The sequence below is a fragment of the Populus trichocarpa genome, chromosome 5 (assembly GCF_000002775.5).
Source record: "Populus trichocarpa isolate Nisqually-1 chromosome 5, P.trichocarpa_v4.1, whole genome shotgun sequence".
Taxonomy (NCBI): Eukaryota; Viridiplantae; Streptophyta; class Magnoliopsida; order Malpighiales; family Salicaceae; genus Populus; species Populus trichocarpa.
Genome location: NC_037289.2, coordinates 22,823,136 through 22,839,068, shown reverse-complemented (window position 1 = coordinate 22,839,068; position 15,933 = coordinate 22,823,136). Strand labels below are relative to the sequence as shown.

Below are 15,933 nucleotides of genomic sequence, written 5' to 3'. Positions count from 1 at the left end.
GTTCTGACAAACTGATATAAAAAAATAAAATTTAAAAAATAGTATTTTTATTCAAAATAATATTTTAAAATTAATGACTGAGTCCCGACTCATATCAGATCTCAAATCGGGTGTGAAAACTACGGTATAACCTGCTCTTTTATGAAGCCAACTTAGCACGTCAGGACGAATTTAGTATCCCGTCCAAGTTGCTACACCCAAACACTCCAGGATAAAATTAACGGACAAAACCTCAAAAAAAAAAAAAAAAAAAAACGGTTACAGGAAAATTGAAAGAAATGAGCGATCCTAGAAAAATAAAAGCAGAGCGAGGTGTGGTTGTGCCACTTCCTGTCCGTTCTGAAGAAAAAAAAAAGATCCCTCCTCCGCTGCTGTTCGTGGTGGCTAATTTCACAACCGCCGTGGTGTCACTTCTCCACGTTTTAAGATAAAAATAAAGAAGGCACGGCTTTTGTTCTGTCCAAGACATCGGTATACTCCCCTTAGATTATTCCTCGTCTCGATCCCCAATTCCTCAGAATTTCGTCAGTTCCGATGATTTTGTCTCACTGTTTGTAATCACATGCAAGAATCTGGCTGCTTACTTTCTTTTAATTCCAAATCGAACTCCCTAATCTGATCTTGATTGTGATCGAGATGTCATTTAAGAGCAAGTTAAAGGAGATTAGAGATGATATCACTACTACATTTTCGATGGGAAAGTTACAGAGGAACAGAACAAATCGAAGAGGGAGAGCTTATATTGCACCTGAATTAGGAGGTGGGTCTGAGCTATTAAGCGAGTTGATTGAAGAACAGAGTCCATGGGCTAATTTGCCACCAGAGTTGCTACAAGATGTGATTAAGAGAGTTGAGGGTAGTGAAACTTCATGGCCTGGAAGAAGAGATGTTGTTGCTTGCGCTTCAGTTTGTACGTCTTGGAGAGAGATTACTAAAGCTGTTGTTAAGACCCCAGAACAGTGTGGTTGCATTACTTTCCCTATCTCGCTAAAGCAGGTGACTAAAAAAAGGGATTTTTTTCTCCTCTTGTTTTGTATTTCTGTGAATGGTTAGGTGCTGATATTATTTTGGGGGTTCTTTTTTGTTTTTTTGACTAGCCTGGGCCGAGAGATGCTCCAATTCAATGCTTTATTAAGAGGGAAAGGGCTACTTCTACTTATCATTTGTATCTTGGTCTCAGTCCTGGTAATATTCTATGATTTATTGTGTTAGTTTTGATGGATTTTGTTTATGAATTTTGAAATGAAAAGATTGGTTATTGAATTGGATCCATTTTTTGACTTCCTAAGCACTCTGCCATGAGAAAAAAATTTAAAATTTTCCAGTGGTGGTGTTGTGTTTTTAATTTTAGTTCAGTGTGTGTGTGTTCTCTACTGCTAAATTAATGTTACTTAATAAATTACAGCTTTGTCAGGTGATATGAGTAAATTATTATTAGCAGCAAAGAAGATTAGAAAGGCTACAAGCACAGATTTTCGGATATCATTTGTTGGAAGTGATTTCTGTCAAACCAGCAATACCTATGCTGGAAAGCTGAGGTATGGTTTATCATTTTGGATGTCTAATCTTTCTATTGCCACATTCTTCTTTTGTGGAATTGATTGGGAAATCCTGAACAGGTCTAATTTCCTGGGAACCAAATTCACCATTTATGACAGTCAGCCTCCATGTCCTGGACTGAAGTCCAATTGCAAGCTTCAGCAGAAAGTCCGTTCCATCCAAGTGTCTCCAGGGGTACCTGCTAGAAACTTTAATGTGGCCACTGTATCTTATGAGCTTAATGTCCTACGGACCCGGGGTCCAAGGAGAATGCATTGCATCGTCCACTCAATCCCTATTTCTGCAATTCAAGAAGGGGGAGTAGCCCCTACTCCATTGGAATTCAATAATCCTGGTGATGAGCAATCTCCTTCATTGTCTGCCTCAAAAATAAAGCAACCACTTATCGATTTCATCTCCACTAGCCGTGCTGAGTCATCTGATTCAATTTGCAGCAAAATGGATCCCCTGGTTTTGAAAAATAAAGCTCCTAGATGGCACGAGCAGCTTCAGTGTTGGTGTCTAAATTTTAAAGGGCGTGTTACAGTGGCCTCTGTGAAGAATTTCCAGTTGGTGGCAGCTGTGGAGCCTTGTCAAAATGTTCCTGTAGAAGAACAAGAAAAAGTTATTCTTCAGTTTGGAAAGATCGGGAAAGATATCTTCACCATGGATTATCGATACCCCCTCTCTGCCTTCCAAGCTTTTGCAATCTGCTTGAGTAGCTTTGACACTAAACCAGCTTGTGAATGATCATTTTCTTTTTCCATCTTGGGCCATATTCGTGTTGTTCTTCCCCGAAAACTTTGTTGTATTTATTTTTGATTAATATGGGTGTCCGGGCTAGTTTACACGCACCTCGACTAATTCCACGGACCCTGAAATTAACAACTATGTAAGCCTCCAGTGGCCCTGAGGAGACTCGAACTAACTTTGTTGTATTTATTCTCTCTGAAGGAAGCTCCTTTGGATTTGCACTTTGTCATCAGCATTAATTTTATGTAAACAGCAGTGGTCTGCATGGACTATGTAGCAACATTTGTTTATTTGCAGAAAGGTAGTTCTGCAACAGCTACCCCAAGTATGTAACTTCTTAAGGAATTTTAATTCCATAAAACCTATAAATTCTTGTTCTCTGTATATTAGAAACTTTGTACACTGAATTTTGATGTTAAGTTGAGAAGTACAGTGAACAAAACATTTCATTATCATATGATGCAAAAGTATTATACATAAACATGACTTTATAGATGATATTGCATCCTTATTATTACTTCTGTAAAATATTTTTATTGTCATGTGCATAAACTGTATGTTTTTGGTGGTAGATTATAGTACCAAGCCATCATTTACCTGGTTAGAGAACCCCTATATCCTTATCTTTGCTCTCCTGCGCACGATTGTAGCGACAACCATGTCTTCAAGGCTTTTCTGGATTATCAGGGTCTGAATCACTTGATTCCAATAAGAGCCCTCATAGGCATCGTCATTTTACTGTCGGTTCATGAGTAAGCATCTCAGCAGGGGTGACTTTGAATTCACCCTTGTGTGTCTCGAGAGGACCTGGTTTAGCACTGTACTCACTGGGTTCTTCATCGTTATGAGAGAGATGCAGCTGTACACCAGGACTTCTTTCGTTTAGTGAACTTTCAAACAAAATCGAGTTATTGACACTTTGTGTATTACTGTTGATATATGCCTTCATTGCTGGATCTTCTTTTGTCAGCAGATCTTTGAACTTTCCACCCTTCGAACTTCCTTCTCCATCAGTAGGATTTTCGCTGCTCTCATCTGGATTGATCTTATAACCATGATGGATGTGGACTGATCCATCCTTTCTTGTTGGTTCAGAGCCCTCGTACATTGAAGCTCCTCTGTTTTCACCTGCTAGAGTTACAATGCTGACAGGCTTTTCACCAATGGGATGCTTTATGTGCTCCATTCCCAGCTTGTGAACAAACTTGGAAATGTCTTCCCTGATTTCTTTGTGCAGGGGAACTTTTTCTCCATTGGACATGGATGATTTTTGATGAGATTCGCCCAATACATACCGGGCTCTTGCAGATTTCGCAGTTTCCCCATTTGAGCTAACAGTAGTCTTTTTCCTTTCAAAAATGTCTTCCTTTACGTTTTTCAGCTGTTCTGAAAGATTCATAGGATGATCAGGACCTATGGTGTAAGAATCTGATTTTTGTGATGCTGCAGGTATCTCAAGTGCTGCCACAGAAGTTGGTGTTGCTGTTGCTGCTCTCACAACACCTGATGCTTGTACAGGCTCTGATTGTTGTTGTTGCCGAGAGACATTCTCTGCTCTGATTTCTGTCTTTTCTTGAGGCACTTGTGACAAGGGAAAAGATAGTGCTGGATTTGTTTCTTGTTGTTGAGTGGCGGATTGAGTAGATGTCGGTGGAGGCTGAGAGGTCTCTTGTGTTGCTAGCTGCAATTTCTTTGATGGGGACCGGGAAACTGTTGGCTGCACTTGGGTAGCTATCTTAGAAGGAGAAGAGGGCTGTGAGGATGTTTTACCTGGAACTCGAGAGGCCAAACGAGATGGAGATTCAGGTTGTTGGACTGCCAGTGCTGCTGTCCGGGGCTGGGAAGTGGTGCGAGAAGGAGAAGGTGGCACAGATGCAGTTCTTGATTGAGGAGTTGCACGAGATGGTGACTGGGTTTGGGAGGCAGCTTGGGTTTGGGTTGTTGCACGAGAGGGTGATGGGGGCACCGATGCAGCTCTTGATTGTGGAGTTGCACGAGATGGTGATGGTGGCACAGAGGCAGCCCGTGTTTCTCGAGATGGTGATGGTGGCTCTGAACCAGCCCGTGTTGGGATTGTTGCACGAGATGGTGATGATAGTTGAGAAGTGGCTTGGGATTCAGCAGCTGCACGAGGTGGCGGCTGAGGTTCAGTTCGTACTAGTGCCGTAATCTGAGTGGTAGGAGTTGGTGCTGGGGCTATCCCTGCTGGTCGAAAAGGTGGCCGCTGAATGGGGATTGTGGTGGTTGGCCGGGCTGGGGCTTGAATTTGAACTGTAGGACGAGGAGGTTGGGGTTCAGCTGTAGGACGTGGAGCAGGAGCGACGGACAACCAAGGGAGCCGAAAGCGGAATGGCCTCTGGTCTGCCATAGATTTGATTTAAGAAAATGTAAAGTATAACAAAGGTTGTAGATGTAGGTTGGCTGCGTTGATGCTGAATTCTTGTTGAGAAATGTGGTATTAATAAGTTTCTATTTGATACCTTGGAAAGTTTTCGAGACCTTTCTGTTGCCGTCTTCAAATTCACTCGCTCCTGTTGCCTCTTTTCCTCTCTAAAGGCTAGCCTTTATGTGGGAGAAATTCGGGATTCCTTAGACAGATTTTCCTTCTCTCGCAGGTCTAGCATCTCAATTTGTTCGTCTTTAGATTATGCATTCCTATCTTGTTCAACTTTAAGCTTCTAACTATGGCGTCTCCTGTGATAGGAAACCAAGGTAATTGTTACTTTTCTTCTAAAGCCATCCAAGTATATACTTCGCCGAATCTCAGTTTATAGAGCACAACTCTCCATCCACATGATGCATGTGTTATCTCGACCATAGATCACCAGTGATCAATTCTAATTCTAATTTTGTTTTTTATTTTTAAAAAAGAAATTCCTTAACTCTTTGATAAGATATCAATATTGCAGCGATGACTATTTGCTTAGTCAATCATGCATGTCATCATGGTAAAAAGGTTTAAGCAATGCATGCAATCTCTTGGTTTGCTAGCTTTCAATGCTCTACCATTGTACCATGCCCGCCAGAGAAGCAACCTACAAAACAAGGAATAAATCCTGAGAATTTTTCTTTCTTAATTCCATCACCCTACCATTCAAGAAAAGAACTCTTCGCAAGATATACTTTCTTGCGTCTTCTCCTTTAAAGATACTATTTATGGGTTGAATCCATCCCATGACTTCACCGTCAGAAGATCGTATAATTGTTTCAAGCTCTCCAATCTTCTCTTAGGTATGTTATTTGTCACTTAATTTTGTTTACACAAACTTTATCCCGAACCTTCATTAGGCAATCACAAATCTTTTCAGCCACGTTCTTGCAATAGACAATATTCATTTTTAACTTTCATTTTCCAACAAGATCTGTTGAAATGGAAGGACTTGTCCGAGGAATAAGATCTTGCCAGGAAACCCTCAGAGTTGCAATTCTAAAGCATCCCCGTGATAGAAGAGAAATATTTTCACGTTTTGGACGCGTTACATCCTCTCTTCCAGTGCGAGAGAAAGGACTAGAGAATCTAACAGTGGCAGATGTACTGATGACAAAGGGAGAAGACAAAATTGGCTCCTGGCTCTGGTGCCGCACCACCGATTCTGTCTATGATGCTGTGGAGAATGTAGGTTAATGAAATAAAGCTGAAACTGTTTCCTGAAGAGTCAAGTTTCTTTATATTGTACACAAACATCACTACTAAAATCTAGAAATTTGCAGATGGCAAAGAATAATATTGGATCATTGGTAGTCCTAAAGCCAGGAGAACAAGAACTTATTGCAGGAATTATCACAGAGAGAGGTATCTGATTTCTAAATAACCCTACTTTACATTGTTAGTTAGGCATTCATCCTCTATCCTTGGTGTAATTTTAGGCATGAATGCAACAGAATTGAAATAGAAATGCGTTAATGGAGTAATTAGCTCTAATTCACCAGAAAAAAAAACTTTGAATTGACTTTGATGCTGTAGCTAAGAGTTGGAATGCCAAGATTTTCAAAATAACATAGAAACTTGAGAATAATTTTTATTAAACTACGCAATATGATGAAGTAGATTATTCTAATCGTTGTTAATGGAGGTGGAACGGATGCCTGAGCAGACTATATGAGGAAGATAATAGCACAAGGGAGATCATCTAAATACACAAGAGTCGGGGAAATTATGACTGATGAGGTTATTTCTTGCACTATTTTTGTGTTGGGGTTACAGAGTAACCATTCTCCTTTCTAAATATGTTTCAATTTCAACGCTTGACAGGACAAATTAGTAACAGTGACATCTGACACCAGCATTCTACAAGCAATGCAGCTGATGACAGGTATTTATGATGCTAAGAATTCATGTTTTCCAATTACATGGGATATAGAGTCGAGTCGTTACTGAATTTGATGATGCCGCGATAAAGGGAAATTTATATCTCGATTTCAGATCATCATATTCGGCATGTTCCGGTCATAGATGGAAAGATAGTTGGGATGGTTTCCATTGTAGATGTGGTTCGAGCTGTGGTAGAGCAGCAAGGTGGAGAATTGAAGCGGCTGAATGAGTTCATTAAAGGAGAATACTATTAGAATCTAACAATCAATGTATGAAAGCTTCCTGCTTGTAAGGATAATGTCTTCAGAATCTATTTGGATCAAGATTTTTCTTTAAATTCCACAAAAGAGAAAAAACTTGGCTCCAGAAACTGGCCATTTTTCTCAAACAGGCAGAGATCGTCCAAATCCATATGGAAGTGTGTGATTGGTGTGCCAACCCCAGAAAGCACAATCTCAATTCACAACATTAATCAAAGAAAAACATAATCTACAAATATGTGCTTAACGATGCGCAGAAGAGCGAAAGGTAATCCAGTCATCGGACAGAGAATTGTCATAGCTCATGTAAAACAACACATTTAACTAATACAGAACGAAGCAACCTTCTCCTTTCAATTAATTATTAAAAAGGGCCTCCATCATGATTAAAACAGTTTCCTGAATTACACCAACATGGGCACACGAATAAAAGCCAAACTGAGAATATGACTGAAACGATGCTACATCCTGCTTGTCAAGTAGCGTTTGATTTTCCTATATGAACTACCAAAACAGCATCTCAATTATCACTAGTGTGCCATAACCTCGAGAATCGTGACGGCAAACTATTTCGATGGTCTCTTGCGGGAAAAAGCTTGAGATGCCGTTAGCGCAACCTTTAGATGTTCTGAAGCAAAGCCCTGGGCCTCCATCAACCCATGTACCCTTTGAGCCTCCTGCACAAACCCACCAGCGATAAGCCCGCCTACAACCCTTTCAAAATCATGCAACCCCAATTGCTCCTTCTTGGCTTCCACAACCCCCAAAGCCTGAAGAGCCTTCCTCTCGACCCCAGCCCTTGCATACATATCACAAAGGCTAACTTGAATCTTGAGAGGAGGAGCCTCGCCCTGCTCAGCAATCCTGCCCAATAGCTGCTCAACCTCATCAACCAGCTGCAATTTCCCCAACCAATCGACAAGGACAGTGTCAGTAGCAAGTCCAGGCTCAAAGCCATCCTGCTCGAGCTCTAACAAAAGTTTGAGAGCCTTATCCAACATATTCTTTTTCTCATAAGCTGCAATCATGCCTGCAGTGCACCTGTCATCAGGCTTGTGTCCAAGCCTCATCAAATAGTCAAAGTTGTTTCTTGCCTGATCAGGATCACCAACTTGCCCAAATGTCTCAACAAGCAATGTACAAGACTCCAAATTCGGCTGGAATCCTGCAAACTGCATTGTGGTTGCAATTCGTCCAGCTCCACCAACATCTCCATGTTGTGAAAATGACCGAAGCAAAGTCATGTAGATCTCCATTGTAGGCTTGATGTCTCTTGCCTCCATCTCTCTCATCAATAATTCAGCCAACTTAGGTTGACCAGCATTTACATATGCCATGATCATCGAATTGTAGATCTCTCTGTCTGGTCGGAAACCAAGTCTCCTCAAGCTTTCCAATGCTTCTCTAGCACGGTCAAGATTTCCTGCCTTGCTGTACATGTGTACCAAAATATTAGTGGTCAAAGCATCTGGTTGAATACCATTTTCATTCATCTTCTCAACAATTCTTTCAGCATCTTCTATGCGGTTCTGTTTAGCATGGGCATCAATAATCTTGCTGTAGTCGCGGATGTTAGCTTGGAAGGATTTTTCGCTCAACAAAACTTCCTCTACCTGCAATAAAATTCAATCGATAGCAACCACCTCAAGATAATGAGTTGAGTAAATCATGCTATGCCATTTATTCTACACATTTCAAATCTCGACCATGTTAAACATAGAAAAGATAAAATCAATAACTAATCGCTGTAATCACACACAATAAAGTAAATGAACTAGTTATATAACTCACAAATGTAAGAGAAAGAAAATGAATGAGCATTGTACCTTAGGGTATAAACGAGTATTCTGTTCTTTCAACTTATCCAACAAAGTGAACCAATCAATCCTGCTAGGCTTTTGAAGCTCTGCCCATTGAGCTAACAGTGGAGAAGGGTCATCCTCCTCTTTCAATTCAAGGATTTTCTCGGTAACAATTTTGCATTTCCCAGATATTGGCTTCGGTTCCTCAGGCCAATCGAGCTTTTCTGACTCATGGATTCTATCAGCAACTTTAGCCCACTTAGGATTGGAAAGATCAAGTCCATAAATCTTGTAATTTATCTTCCCATGTCTCATAGGAAGAGTAACGACCTTAGGTTTCTCCTCATCCATGATCGCAGCCTCTTCACCCATGGCCACAGCATTCTTTCCCTCTTCTTCTGCTTTCTCCTGGGCTCTCACTTCTTCTCTGAGACGCTTCAAACCCTCATAAAAGTCACTCTCTTCCATCTTCTCACGCGCCCATTTGAACCTAAAGTCCCTCATCATGTCCCCTCGGATTCCAATCTCAGCAGCAAACCTACACAATTCCTGCACCTCCTCACACTGCAAAAAACCCTTCATTTTCTCCTTCTTCCTTTCCTTTTCCATATCCGCCAACACTGCATTGCTCACTTCCCACACTGTCTTCCACAAATCCCTACTGAAACCCTGAGACAACGTAGCCACCGAAACATCAAGCATTTGTTCAAGACCACCCTTTTCCATTTCCGAAACAACTTCTCCAACAATAACCAAAAGCATACCATTAATCGTCTCTTTATCACTATCCTTATACACTTCAGTTAACTTCCCACGCATTATCCACACAAATCGCGACAAGAACTCATTCATGGTTTCATCCTCGTCCTCGGAATCATTAGCATTGTGTTTCGGATTAAAACTCGACCCAATCAACTTTGTTTCTCCAATAGTGTGCATGTATCTATTAAAGGACAACATGGGTGTCGAGTTACTACAATTATAAGGAACCACACCATCACAGCTGCTGTTTGAGGAATGGATTGAGGCTGTAATGGTAGAGAAATCTCTTCCAGTCCGCACTCTTCCATTGAATCTCGATAAGTTGTTAACTACTTGCCTATTAACTAAGCGCTTCAAATTCATGCTTCAGATATGTATATGAATAGAGAACTCAAAAACCCAGATGCAAAATTGCCACGAAAACAAAGAAGAGATGTCAAGCTGGCTAGAGAGACTTCAAATGTCCGAAACAGGCAAAACCCACATGGAAATGACAGTCAAACACAGTGAGACACAATCTTTCAGAACTCTGAAAGAAACAATTGAAGCAGAGAAAGAGATGAGTTCATTACCTCAATGGAAAAGAAATGAGGACAGCTGGATTCCCGCTGGGCAACCAGGACCAGAGGGCTGCTGTGTACTCCTTTGTGGTAGTGAAGTTAGAGAAGGCAAAACCCTTTTAATTTTTTTTAATGGTTTAATTTTGATAACGAGACGAGAGGCCAAAAACCTGAAGTAAAGCCCACTAGAAACTGGACAGGTCCAAGAAAGATAGTTCAAGTTAGAACAGTGAACTGGCCCATAACCTGGAAGGCTAATGATCTCTGGGCTCGCTTCAAGGAATCGGAAGAAAATGTATTAGAGGAAGATTAAGGAGTAATTAATTCTTTAGTATTTTAGTTGTTAATGAAAACATAAACAAGAACTCAAAAGAATAATGCGAGAACTCACATTTGGTCACAAGAAATTCTCAGACAAAATATTCAATCATGTTTCCCGTGACTTTAAATTTATCTAATTTGTTGCAATCTTTATTTTATTTTTTTACATGTAAGGTGACATTCTTTCCTTTTTTATATATTTTATCAGGTTAAAGATCATAGTTATAGAATCCGAACAGGCTGAATGTGTCGATAATTAATCCAAAATTAAATTAATTTAGGTTAAAAAAATAAAAAAAATAAAAAATCTGACCAACCCGATAAAAAATCAAAACTGATTTGATCAGGTCAAAATCTAACTCTTAACCCATCGATTATTTTTTTATTACAATAATATTGTTACAATTTTTTTTTTAAAAAAAAATTAGGATGCCACTCCCTATTCATGAATTGAGCCTTGCTCCAAGTGGTTATCAGATTTTAGTTTATATCAATATTTTTTTTTTGCTTGATGTTAAAGAATATATTTTGATCAATTATATATTAATTAAAATTAAATCTTATACCATGACGATTTTAGTAGAAGAGAACTTCACTAATTGTGACCATCTAACAATTTCTGATATTAATGTGTAAGGCTGTCTTTAGGATTGAAACGTCAATCCCTAACAAAAGAAAAGGGAGTTGAAACCCTAACTAAAGAACAAGGATTGATATGTCACAAGAATATAAAAAGTTTTTTAAAAAATAACAACTGATTCTAATGTAAGAATCCTGAGATTTTCCTTCCCAGATACCCAAATATGGAAGATGATTTTTCTCCTTTATTGTGATTGCTGGAGCCACTTGAGATGTCCATGGTCAAGTCAAAACTAACACCTTCTGTAGTATGCCCTAAGAGCTGGAGCAATTCCATGGCAATGGCTTTTCCTCTTGATGTCCCATTGACAGATATACAGAACAATGATTGGATGATGCTTCCTCCCTTGATCAGTTGACAACAATCAAGCTCCTCATAACATAGGGAGAGAACTTCTATTGTGGTTTCTTGTTCCAGCTCACTACCAGTTTCAAGAAGTTGGGCCATTGAAGTGATACATGAATCGGTTTCAACGATTGCAATCCTACCCTCCTCGATCCGGCATAAGTTCTTCAGAACAGTACGGCAATACCGTGAAAGGTTGAGGTCGCATAGAAAAGGAACCAAGCTTGGGATGAAATCCAAATAGACAATGTGATATGCTATGTCACTGTCGTAGGACACATTACAAAGTATCTTCATAGCAAGCTCAAGGGATTCCGTATTCTGAGAATCAAGGATTTTCAGGATTGAAGGTAGAACTCCAGATGCTATAACTGCAGACTTGTAAAACTGATGGTGAGACAGCAATTCCAGGATTGCAAGAGCTTTTCCACTGATTTTAGAATCAAGAAGCGATGCTAACACATATATTGAATCTCCATGAAAAGCAGGCATTTCAACTCTGCAGAAAAAGGCCGAAAAGTTGAAAAACAAGTAAAACGTTGGCAAATAGTGAATATTATTGCGAATAACACACTATCAAGATGAATAAAAAGTTCGTGATTCCTTAACAACAATCCAAGAGCAGCAGCAGGAGACTTGGTGGTGGAAATAAATGCTTTAAAATGCTGAGTCACAAGGTTCAGTCGACCCTTTCAAAAATTATTCCAAAGTTGGATGATTTAAAAGAGAGTTAAGAAGATCGTCACATTTGCGTGTAAAGAAGAATAAGGAAATTCAGAAAAATTAACAGGCATGTCAACCCAAGGAGAAATATTTACCTGTCTTCACTCAAAACTGCCAAAATCACATCAACTGAATCTTTCTGGGCTCTTACGTCACACAAGTCATGTGCAACCTTCAAGAATTTTATCAGCGATTTCATAGAAGTGTCAGAAAATACGCAATCGCATGCTTGGTTATTTTTATTCAGTTCCTCTTTGACATCTTGCACTGTCTTGCATTGGGATTTCCAGGGAAGTGAAGCTAGCTTGGTAAGAGAGGCCAAGCCAATACTACAACCATTTGTAGATGAGTGGCGTGTGCACATTTCTTCTTTCATTCGAGGGAGCCTAGCACTTGAACGAATATTACCATCATCATCAATTAAATGCGAACCACAGTTTGTATCCGAAGATTGAAGTGAGACGTTGCTAACTTGAAGGCGCAAGTCATTCATGGAGCTGCCAAAGCTAGTAACAGATTCGGGGGATGTGCATTTCAGTGAGGAAACTGGAGAAAACTTTGACCGCTGACGTGGATCAGAAACAATGATTTCATGCAGGGAACACCATTTTGAAATGAGGCCCTTCATTGCAACGTTTGGAGTCAGGGACAGATTCTCCAGCCTAATATTAGTCATTGGGCACGTCTCGTGACCCTCACTAAACCATTTCTCAATCCAAACTCGTTCGTATGTTTTCCCAGATGCAATAATTACAGGATCATACATGAGTCTCGTAGAGATGGGGCATTCAAATTCAATGGGAGGTTTTGGTGTGCCATCAGCTTGTGTTCGTGTCTCGTACCAATCTACAAAAGCTTCTGGATAAGTGGACTGGCATTTTTTCTCTTTGTGCATAGAAAGGTTGTTCTTGGTTTGATCTTGCTGAATTAATTCTCCGTACTTCCTCAAAAGACTCAGGAGACACTTCAAAATCGTCTCCTTTGTCAGGCCAGTTTGATGAACTTTATCAAGCAGTCTCTTAATGGACCTTTTCTCTGCCAAAAGAGCCAGCCGGGATGTAATTTTCAGACTCGAAGCTGCAAGTCGAAGAGCCTCAAGTTCTGAATTTTCAATACAGTCTGATGCAGGTATGCCCCGCCTAATCAGCGCTAGCACAACCTTCCCAGCCTCTTCCTCAGAAGATTCTAGGTGAAACTTTGCACTCCTGAGGTCTTCAATAATTCCAGATATCTGTAGACAACGTTTTATTCTCAAATTAAAAGAAGAGATAAAAAGCAAAAAACGAGTAGCACAAAATTTCCAACCACAAACCAGAAGAATGGCCAGCCAGCAGGGAACTAAAAATGATGATGGAAAACACTCAGCATAGTACGCAGAGACAATCAGATTATATAAACAAGCTGTGGGGTGCACATTTCCACTTCATATCCCATCTAAATCATGCCCACTTACATTGTGGTATCGATCGCATAAAATCTTTTCCTCACATTCAAAGATCCATGCCCACAGAAAGAGACAGGTTGCTTAAATCTTGCAGATGAGATCATAGAGGATTCTATGTGGATTGAAATATTTAATTCACATGAGTCTAGTAATTGTTTGATGAAGCTTTCATGGATTTGCTTGGCCTGGAAAGTAATATTAGGAACATTTATCAAGTCACCGAGTAAAACTCTGAAAACATCTTGGATGGATGATTGATTGGTTATTGGTCCCCAATCACTTCAAATAAATTATTTGCATGCATCATTAAACAGTGGAAGGCTGCTGTATCTCAACCGAGCTTAACAGCAAGTTCTCTAAACATCCAATTTTGACTTTTTACTAGAAGAAATTTGTTCTACTTTTACATAGAAATGCAGGACAATTTGACAGCTTTCCATGAAGGCACAAAAACAAGAAGAATAATTCATAGAACAATGACTACTCCCTATTATAACTATGGAAATAGAACAATGAAGGATAATCCATAGCAGGAGGAAGAAGAAGTGACTGTCTTAAACATGAAAAAGTCTAGCAGAAAAGGTTCAAGCTCTCATTCATGCTATCATCAAGAACTTGAACCAGTAGCATCAAATAACAATTCACATATTGCAGTCCTGCCGAAAACTTAACAAACGGTTTAGAAGAATAAGGAATTGCAAACCTTGGCAGCCAGAAAAGGTGGAACCACATTTTGAATTTGGCCTAAACATAAATCCAAAGCATTTTGTATCCTTTTGCATTTCAAGAGTATCCTCTCTGCCGTAATTGCCTGAAAGAATTGCATTGGATTATTAGTACAACACCTGTCACCATCGGGGGAAAGGAAAAGAAAAACAATATGAAGACAATTAAGGTTAAACAAAGAACAGGCGCCGCAACGTAGTTGTATAATGGTCACTGGAAAAAACGAACGAAGAGTTTCCATTATACAAATGAAAGCAAGTACCAGGTAGAGTTTACTGGAATTGGCACAGTGCTGGATAAGTAGCTTTGCTGTATCCATATTGACAACCAGAGAGCACAACGCCTGCACTCCTGAAGAACATCGAGGCCGAGCAGACTCGATTGCTGGATATATCTGTGAGATTCTGTCCACAAAGTTCTTAAGTTCTAAGCACATTGAGCGATGCACCTGCGTATATTTAATAAGGTCGCATGGTTACAACAAACAAAGAACAAAACACAATAGGAATAGAGTGGAAGAAATCAACCAAATTAAAGCTTGCAGTTGTTATCCAGAGTTACTGAGGTAAGCTTTTGGGTTAAACATCTCATCTAAAATTACAAATTAAATATACTGGTACAAGAACTTGCAGCCAAAGATCCATGGTCACCTGTGCGAAGTCACTGGTGTGTGTGCTTACAATTTACCTTGACAGAAAAGCAGCTAGGGAGTTCCACATCTTTAGCACGATCCTTCCCCATCCCACAGAAGTGTCCCCAATCTGCAATTTTGCAAACAAACAATTGAAGCCCATCTTTTTTTAATTAAATTCATTAAACTTGGGAGTTGGGAAACTATAAATTCTCAACAAAGAGAGCCCAACTCAATTCAAACCTTGCTTATGCAGTTAAAGTAATCAACCATATAGGAAACCAAGGCTGGTTTTGCATTTCATAGAACCTGAAACTAAACAGATTTCCTTGTTAAGAAAAAAACATATAGCAAATCAAGCAAGAAACTTCAAAATATCAGTTTCTAATGATAACAAAGTGTTAAACATGCAACTCAAGCAACAAAGAGCCAAAAATCTTACCATCTACCCTCTAGCTCAAATTAATGACAGAGAACCCCGCTTGTATAAACAATCCAATATTCAGCCGGTTACATGCACACATGCACAGCGCTTCAGACGAAGACATGCACTATATACATGCATACCATCTGGGCGCCAAAGTTGCTTGAATTGAACTGTTGAAAACGGAGAGACTGAAGGATTTTTGTTCTTATAAAACTATTGTTCGGTTTGAATGATCGATGACGCTTAAAGACCTCCTAGAGAAAGACAGGATGTCTCTTCTTCTTGTTCTGAACCATCTCAACCCCGTAAACACAGAGAGACTGATGTGGTGAGTTTGAAGCCCATGACGACTGTTTGATCATCCAGGTTCTCTATATTGTTAGAAAATTATGCCAGTCCAAGAACTTAAACTGTCATGAAAGAATAATCACATCTTTCAGAAAAAGACACCACTCAACTAAAGAAGAAGAGCAGTAACTTCTAGCAAGTTGAAATTTCAAACGGAGTCAACGAAACAACTTCCACCACATGAAAGGTGGACGAAAAAACAACAGAGAGAGAGAGAGAGAGAGACTTGAAGCTATTAAAGTATTAAACGCTAATGACCAAGTGAAGGACTAGGTCGTTGAGTGGATTGATTTTACTTCACCAAAATCAATTTAAAATAATATAATTTTTTAAAAAATAA

At 39.6% G+C, this 15,933-nt stretch overlaps 5 protein-coding genes across 9 annotated transcripts; 2 read left to right on the top strand and 3 right to left on the bottom strand.

Moving 5' to 3' along the window:
* The first annotated feature begins 236 nt into the window (after nucleotides 1–236).
* Nucleotides 237–2,676, top strand: LOC7477619 (tubby-like F-box protein 5). Of its 2 annotated transcripts, none has more exons than XM_024602394.2 (4): nucleotides 237–996; nucleotides 1,098–1,185; nucleotides 1,415–1,538; nucleotides 1,620–2,676. In XM_024602394.2, exons 1-4 carry the CDS (start codon nucleotides 637–639, stop codon nucleotides 2,287–2,289), a joined length of 1,242 nt encoding a protein of 413 aa, XP_024458162.2. In that variant the 5' UTR covers nucleotides 237–636; the 3' UTR covers nucleotides 2,290–2,676. The 2 variants fall into 2 exon arrangements, with proteins under 2 accessions (XP_024458162.2, XP_002307662.3); XM_002307626.4 differs by having other exon boundaries at nucleotides 238–996; nucleotides 1,406–1,538.
* Nucleotides 2,523–4,936, bottom strand: LOC7454362 (uncharacterized). 2 transcript variants are annotated; one of them, XR_008059264.1, is made up of 2 exons: nucleotides 2,890–4,936; nucleotides 2,523–2,654 (listed from the first exon to the last, which is right to left on the bottom strand). XR_008059264.1 is itself a non-coding variant. In XM_002306839.4 (1 exon), the coding sequence occupies exon 1, from the start codon at nucleotides 4,658–4,660 to the stop codon at nucleotides 3,023–3,025; it is 1,638 nt and encodes a 545-aa protein (XP_002306875.3). In that variant the 5' UTR covers nucleotides 4,661–4,935; the 3' UTR covers nucleotides 2,721–3,022. The 2 variants fall into 2 exon arrangements, 1 of the variants encoding a protein (XP_002306875.3); XM_002306839.4 differs by lacking the exon at nucleotides 2,523–2,654 and having other exon boundaries at nucleotides 2,721–4,935.
* A 352-nt stretch (nucleotides 4,937–5,288) lies between these two features.
* Nucleotides 5,289–6,992, top strand: LOC7477618 (CBS domain-containing protein CBSX3, mitochondrial). Its single transcript, XM_024602395.2, has 6 exons — nucleotides 5,289–5,523; nucleotides 5,653–5,908; nucleotides 6,004–6,085; nucleotides 6,387–6,460; nucleotides 6,545–6,605; nucleotides 6,716–6,992. Exons 2-6 carry the CDS (start codon nucleotides 5,663–5,665, stop codon nucleotides 6,856–6,858), a joined length of 606 nt encoding a protein of 201 aa, XP_024458163.1. The 5' UTR covers nucleotides 5,289–5,523; nucleotides 5,653–5,662; the 3' UTR covers nucleotides 6,859–6,992.
* A 197-nt stretch (nucleotides 6,993–7,189) lies between these two features.
* On the bottom strand, nucleotides 7,190–10,135 carry LOC7477616 (pentatricopeptide repeat-containing protein At2g35130). Its single transcript, XM_002306837.4, has 3 exons — nucleotides 10,001–10,135; nucleotides 8,691–9,882; nucleotides 7,190–8,477 (listed from the first exon to the last, which is right to left on the bottom strand). The coding sequence occupies exons 2-3, from the start codon at nucleotides 9,789–9,791 to the stop codon at nucleotides 7,431–7,433; spliced, it is 2,148 nt and encodes a 715-aa protein (XP_002306873.3). The 5' UTR covers nucleotides 9,792–9,882; nucleotides 10,001–10,135; the 3' UTR covers nucleotides 7,190–7,430.
* Nucleotides 10,136–10,908: 773 nt separating this feature from the next.
* Nucleotides 10,909–15,835, bottom strand: LOC7454361 (U-box domain-containing protein 5). Of its 3 annotated transcripts, none has more exons than XM_024600350.2 (7): nucleotides 15,261–15,835; nucleotides 15,062–15,133; nucleotides 14,875–14,948; nucleotides 14,450–14,635; nucleotides 14,165–14,272; nucleotides 12,113–13,248; nucleotides 10,909–11,793 (listed from the first exon to the last, which is right to left on the bottom strand). In XM_024600350.2, the coding sequence occupies exons 3-7, from the start codon at nucleotides 14,926–14,928 to the stop codon at nucleotides 11,070–11,072; spliced, it is 2,208 nt and encodes a 735-aa protein (XP_024456118.1). In that variant the 5' UTR covers nucleotides 14,929–14,948; nucleotides 15,062–15,133; nucleotides 15,261–15,835; the 3' UTR covers nucleotides 10,909–11,069. The 3 variants fall into 3 exon arrangements, with proteins under 3 accessions (XP_024456118.1, XP_002306872.1, XP_006383709.1); XM_002306836.4 differs by having other exon boundaries at nucleotides 15,062–15,127; XM_006383647.3 differs by lacking the exon at nucleotides 15,062–15,133.
* Nucleotides 15,836–15,933: the final 98 nt, after the last annotated feature.

Bases quoted from the DNA above. Each gene is read 5' to 3' on its own strand.
- LOC7477619 (XM_002307626.4), top strand. From the start codon at position 637: ATGTCATTTAAGAGCAAGTTAAAGGAGATTAGAGATGATATCACTACT. The intron at 997-1,097 runs GTGACTAAAAAA...TTTTTTGACTAG, and splicing joins TCCCTATCTCGCTAAAGCAG to CCTGGGCCGAGAGATGCTCC. The intron at 1,186-1,405 runs GTAATATTCTAT...AATAAATTACAG, and splicing joins GTATCTTGGTCTCAGTCCTG to CTTTGTCAGGTGATATGAGT.
- LOC7454362 (XM_002306839.4), bottom strand. From the start codon at position 4,660: ATGGCAGACCAGAGGCCATTCCGCTTTCGGCTCCCTTGGTTGTCCGTC.
- LOC7477618 (XM_024602395.2), top strand. From the start codon at position 5,663: ATGGAAGGACTTGTCCGAGGAATAAGATCTTGCCAGGAAACCCTCAGA. The intron at 6,086-6,386 runs GTATCTGATTTC...ATGCCTGAGCAG, and splicing joins AGGAATTATCACAGAGAGAG to ACTATATGAGGAAGATAATA. The intron at 6,606-6,715 runs GTATTTATGATG...TCTCGATTTCAG, and splicing joins AGCAATGCAGCTGATGACAG to ATCATCATATTCGGCATGTT.
- LOC7477616 (XM_002306837.4), bottom strand. From the start codon at position 9,791: ATGAATTTGAAGCGCTTAGTTAATAGGCAAGTAGTTAACAACTTATCG. The intron at 8,478-8,690 runs GTACAATGCTCA...ATTTTATTGCAG, and splicing joins ATACTCGTTTATACCCTAAG to GTAGAGGAAGTTTTGTTGAG.
- LOC7454361 (XM_024600350.2), bottom strand. From the start codon at position 14,928: ATGGGGAAGGATCGTGCTAAAGATGTGGAACTCCCTAGCTGCTTTTCT. The intron at 14,636-14,874 runs GTAAATTGTAAG...AAATATACGCAG, and splicing joins CTAGCTGCTTTTCTGTCAAG to GTGCATCGCTCAATGTGCTT. The intron at 13,249-14,164 runs GTTTGCAATTCC...CGTTGTCTACAG, and splicing joins CACCTTTTCTGGCTGCCAAG to ATATCTGGAATTATTGAAGA.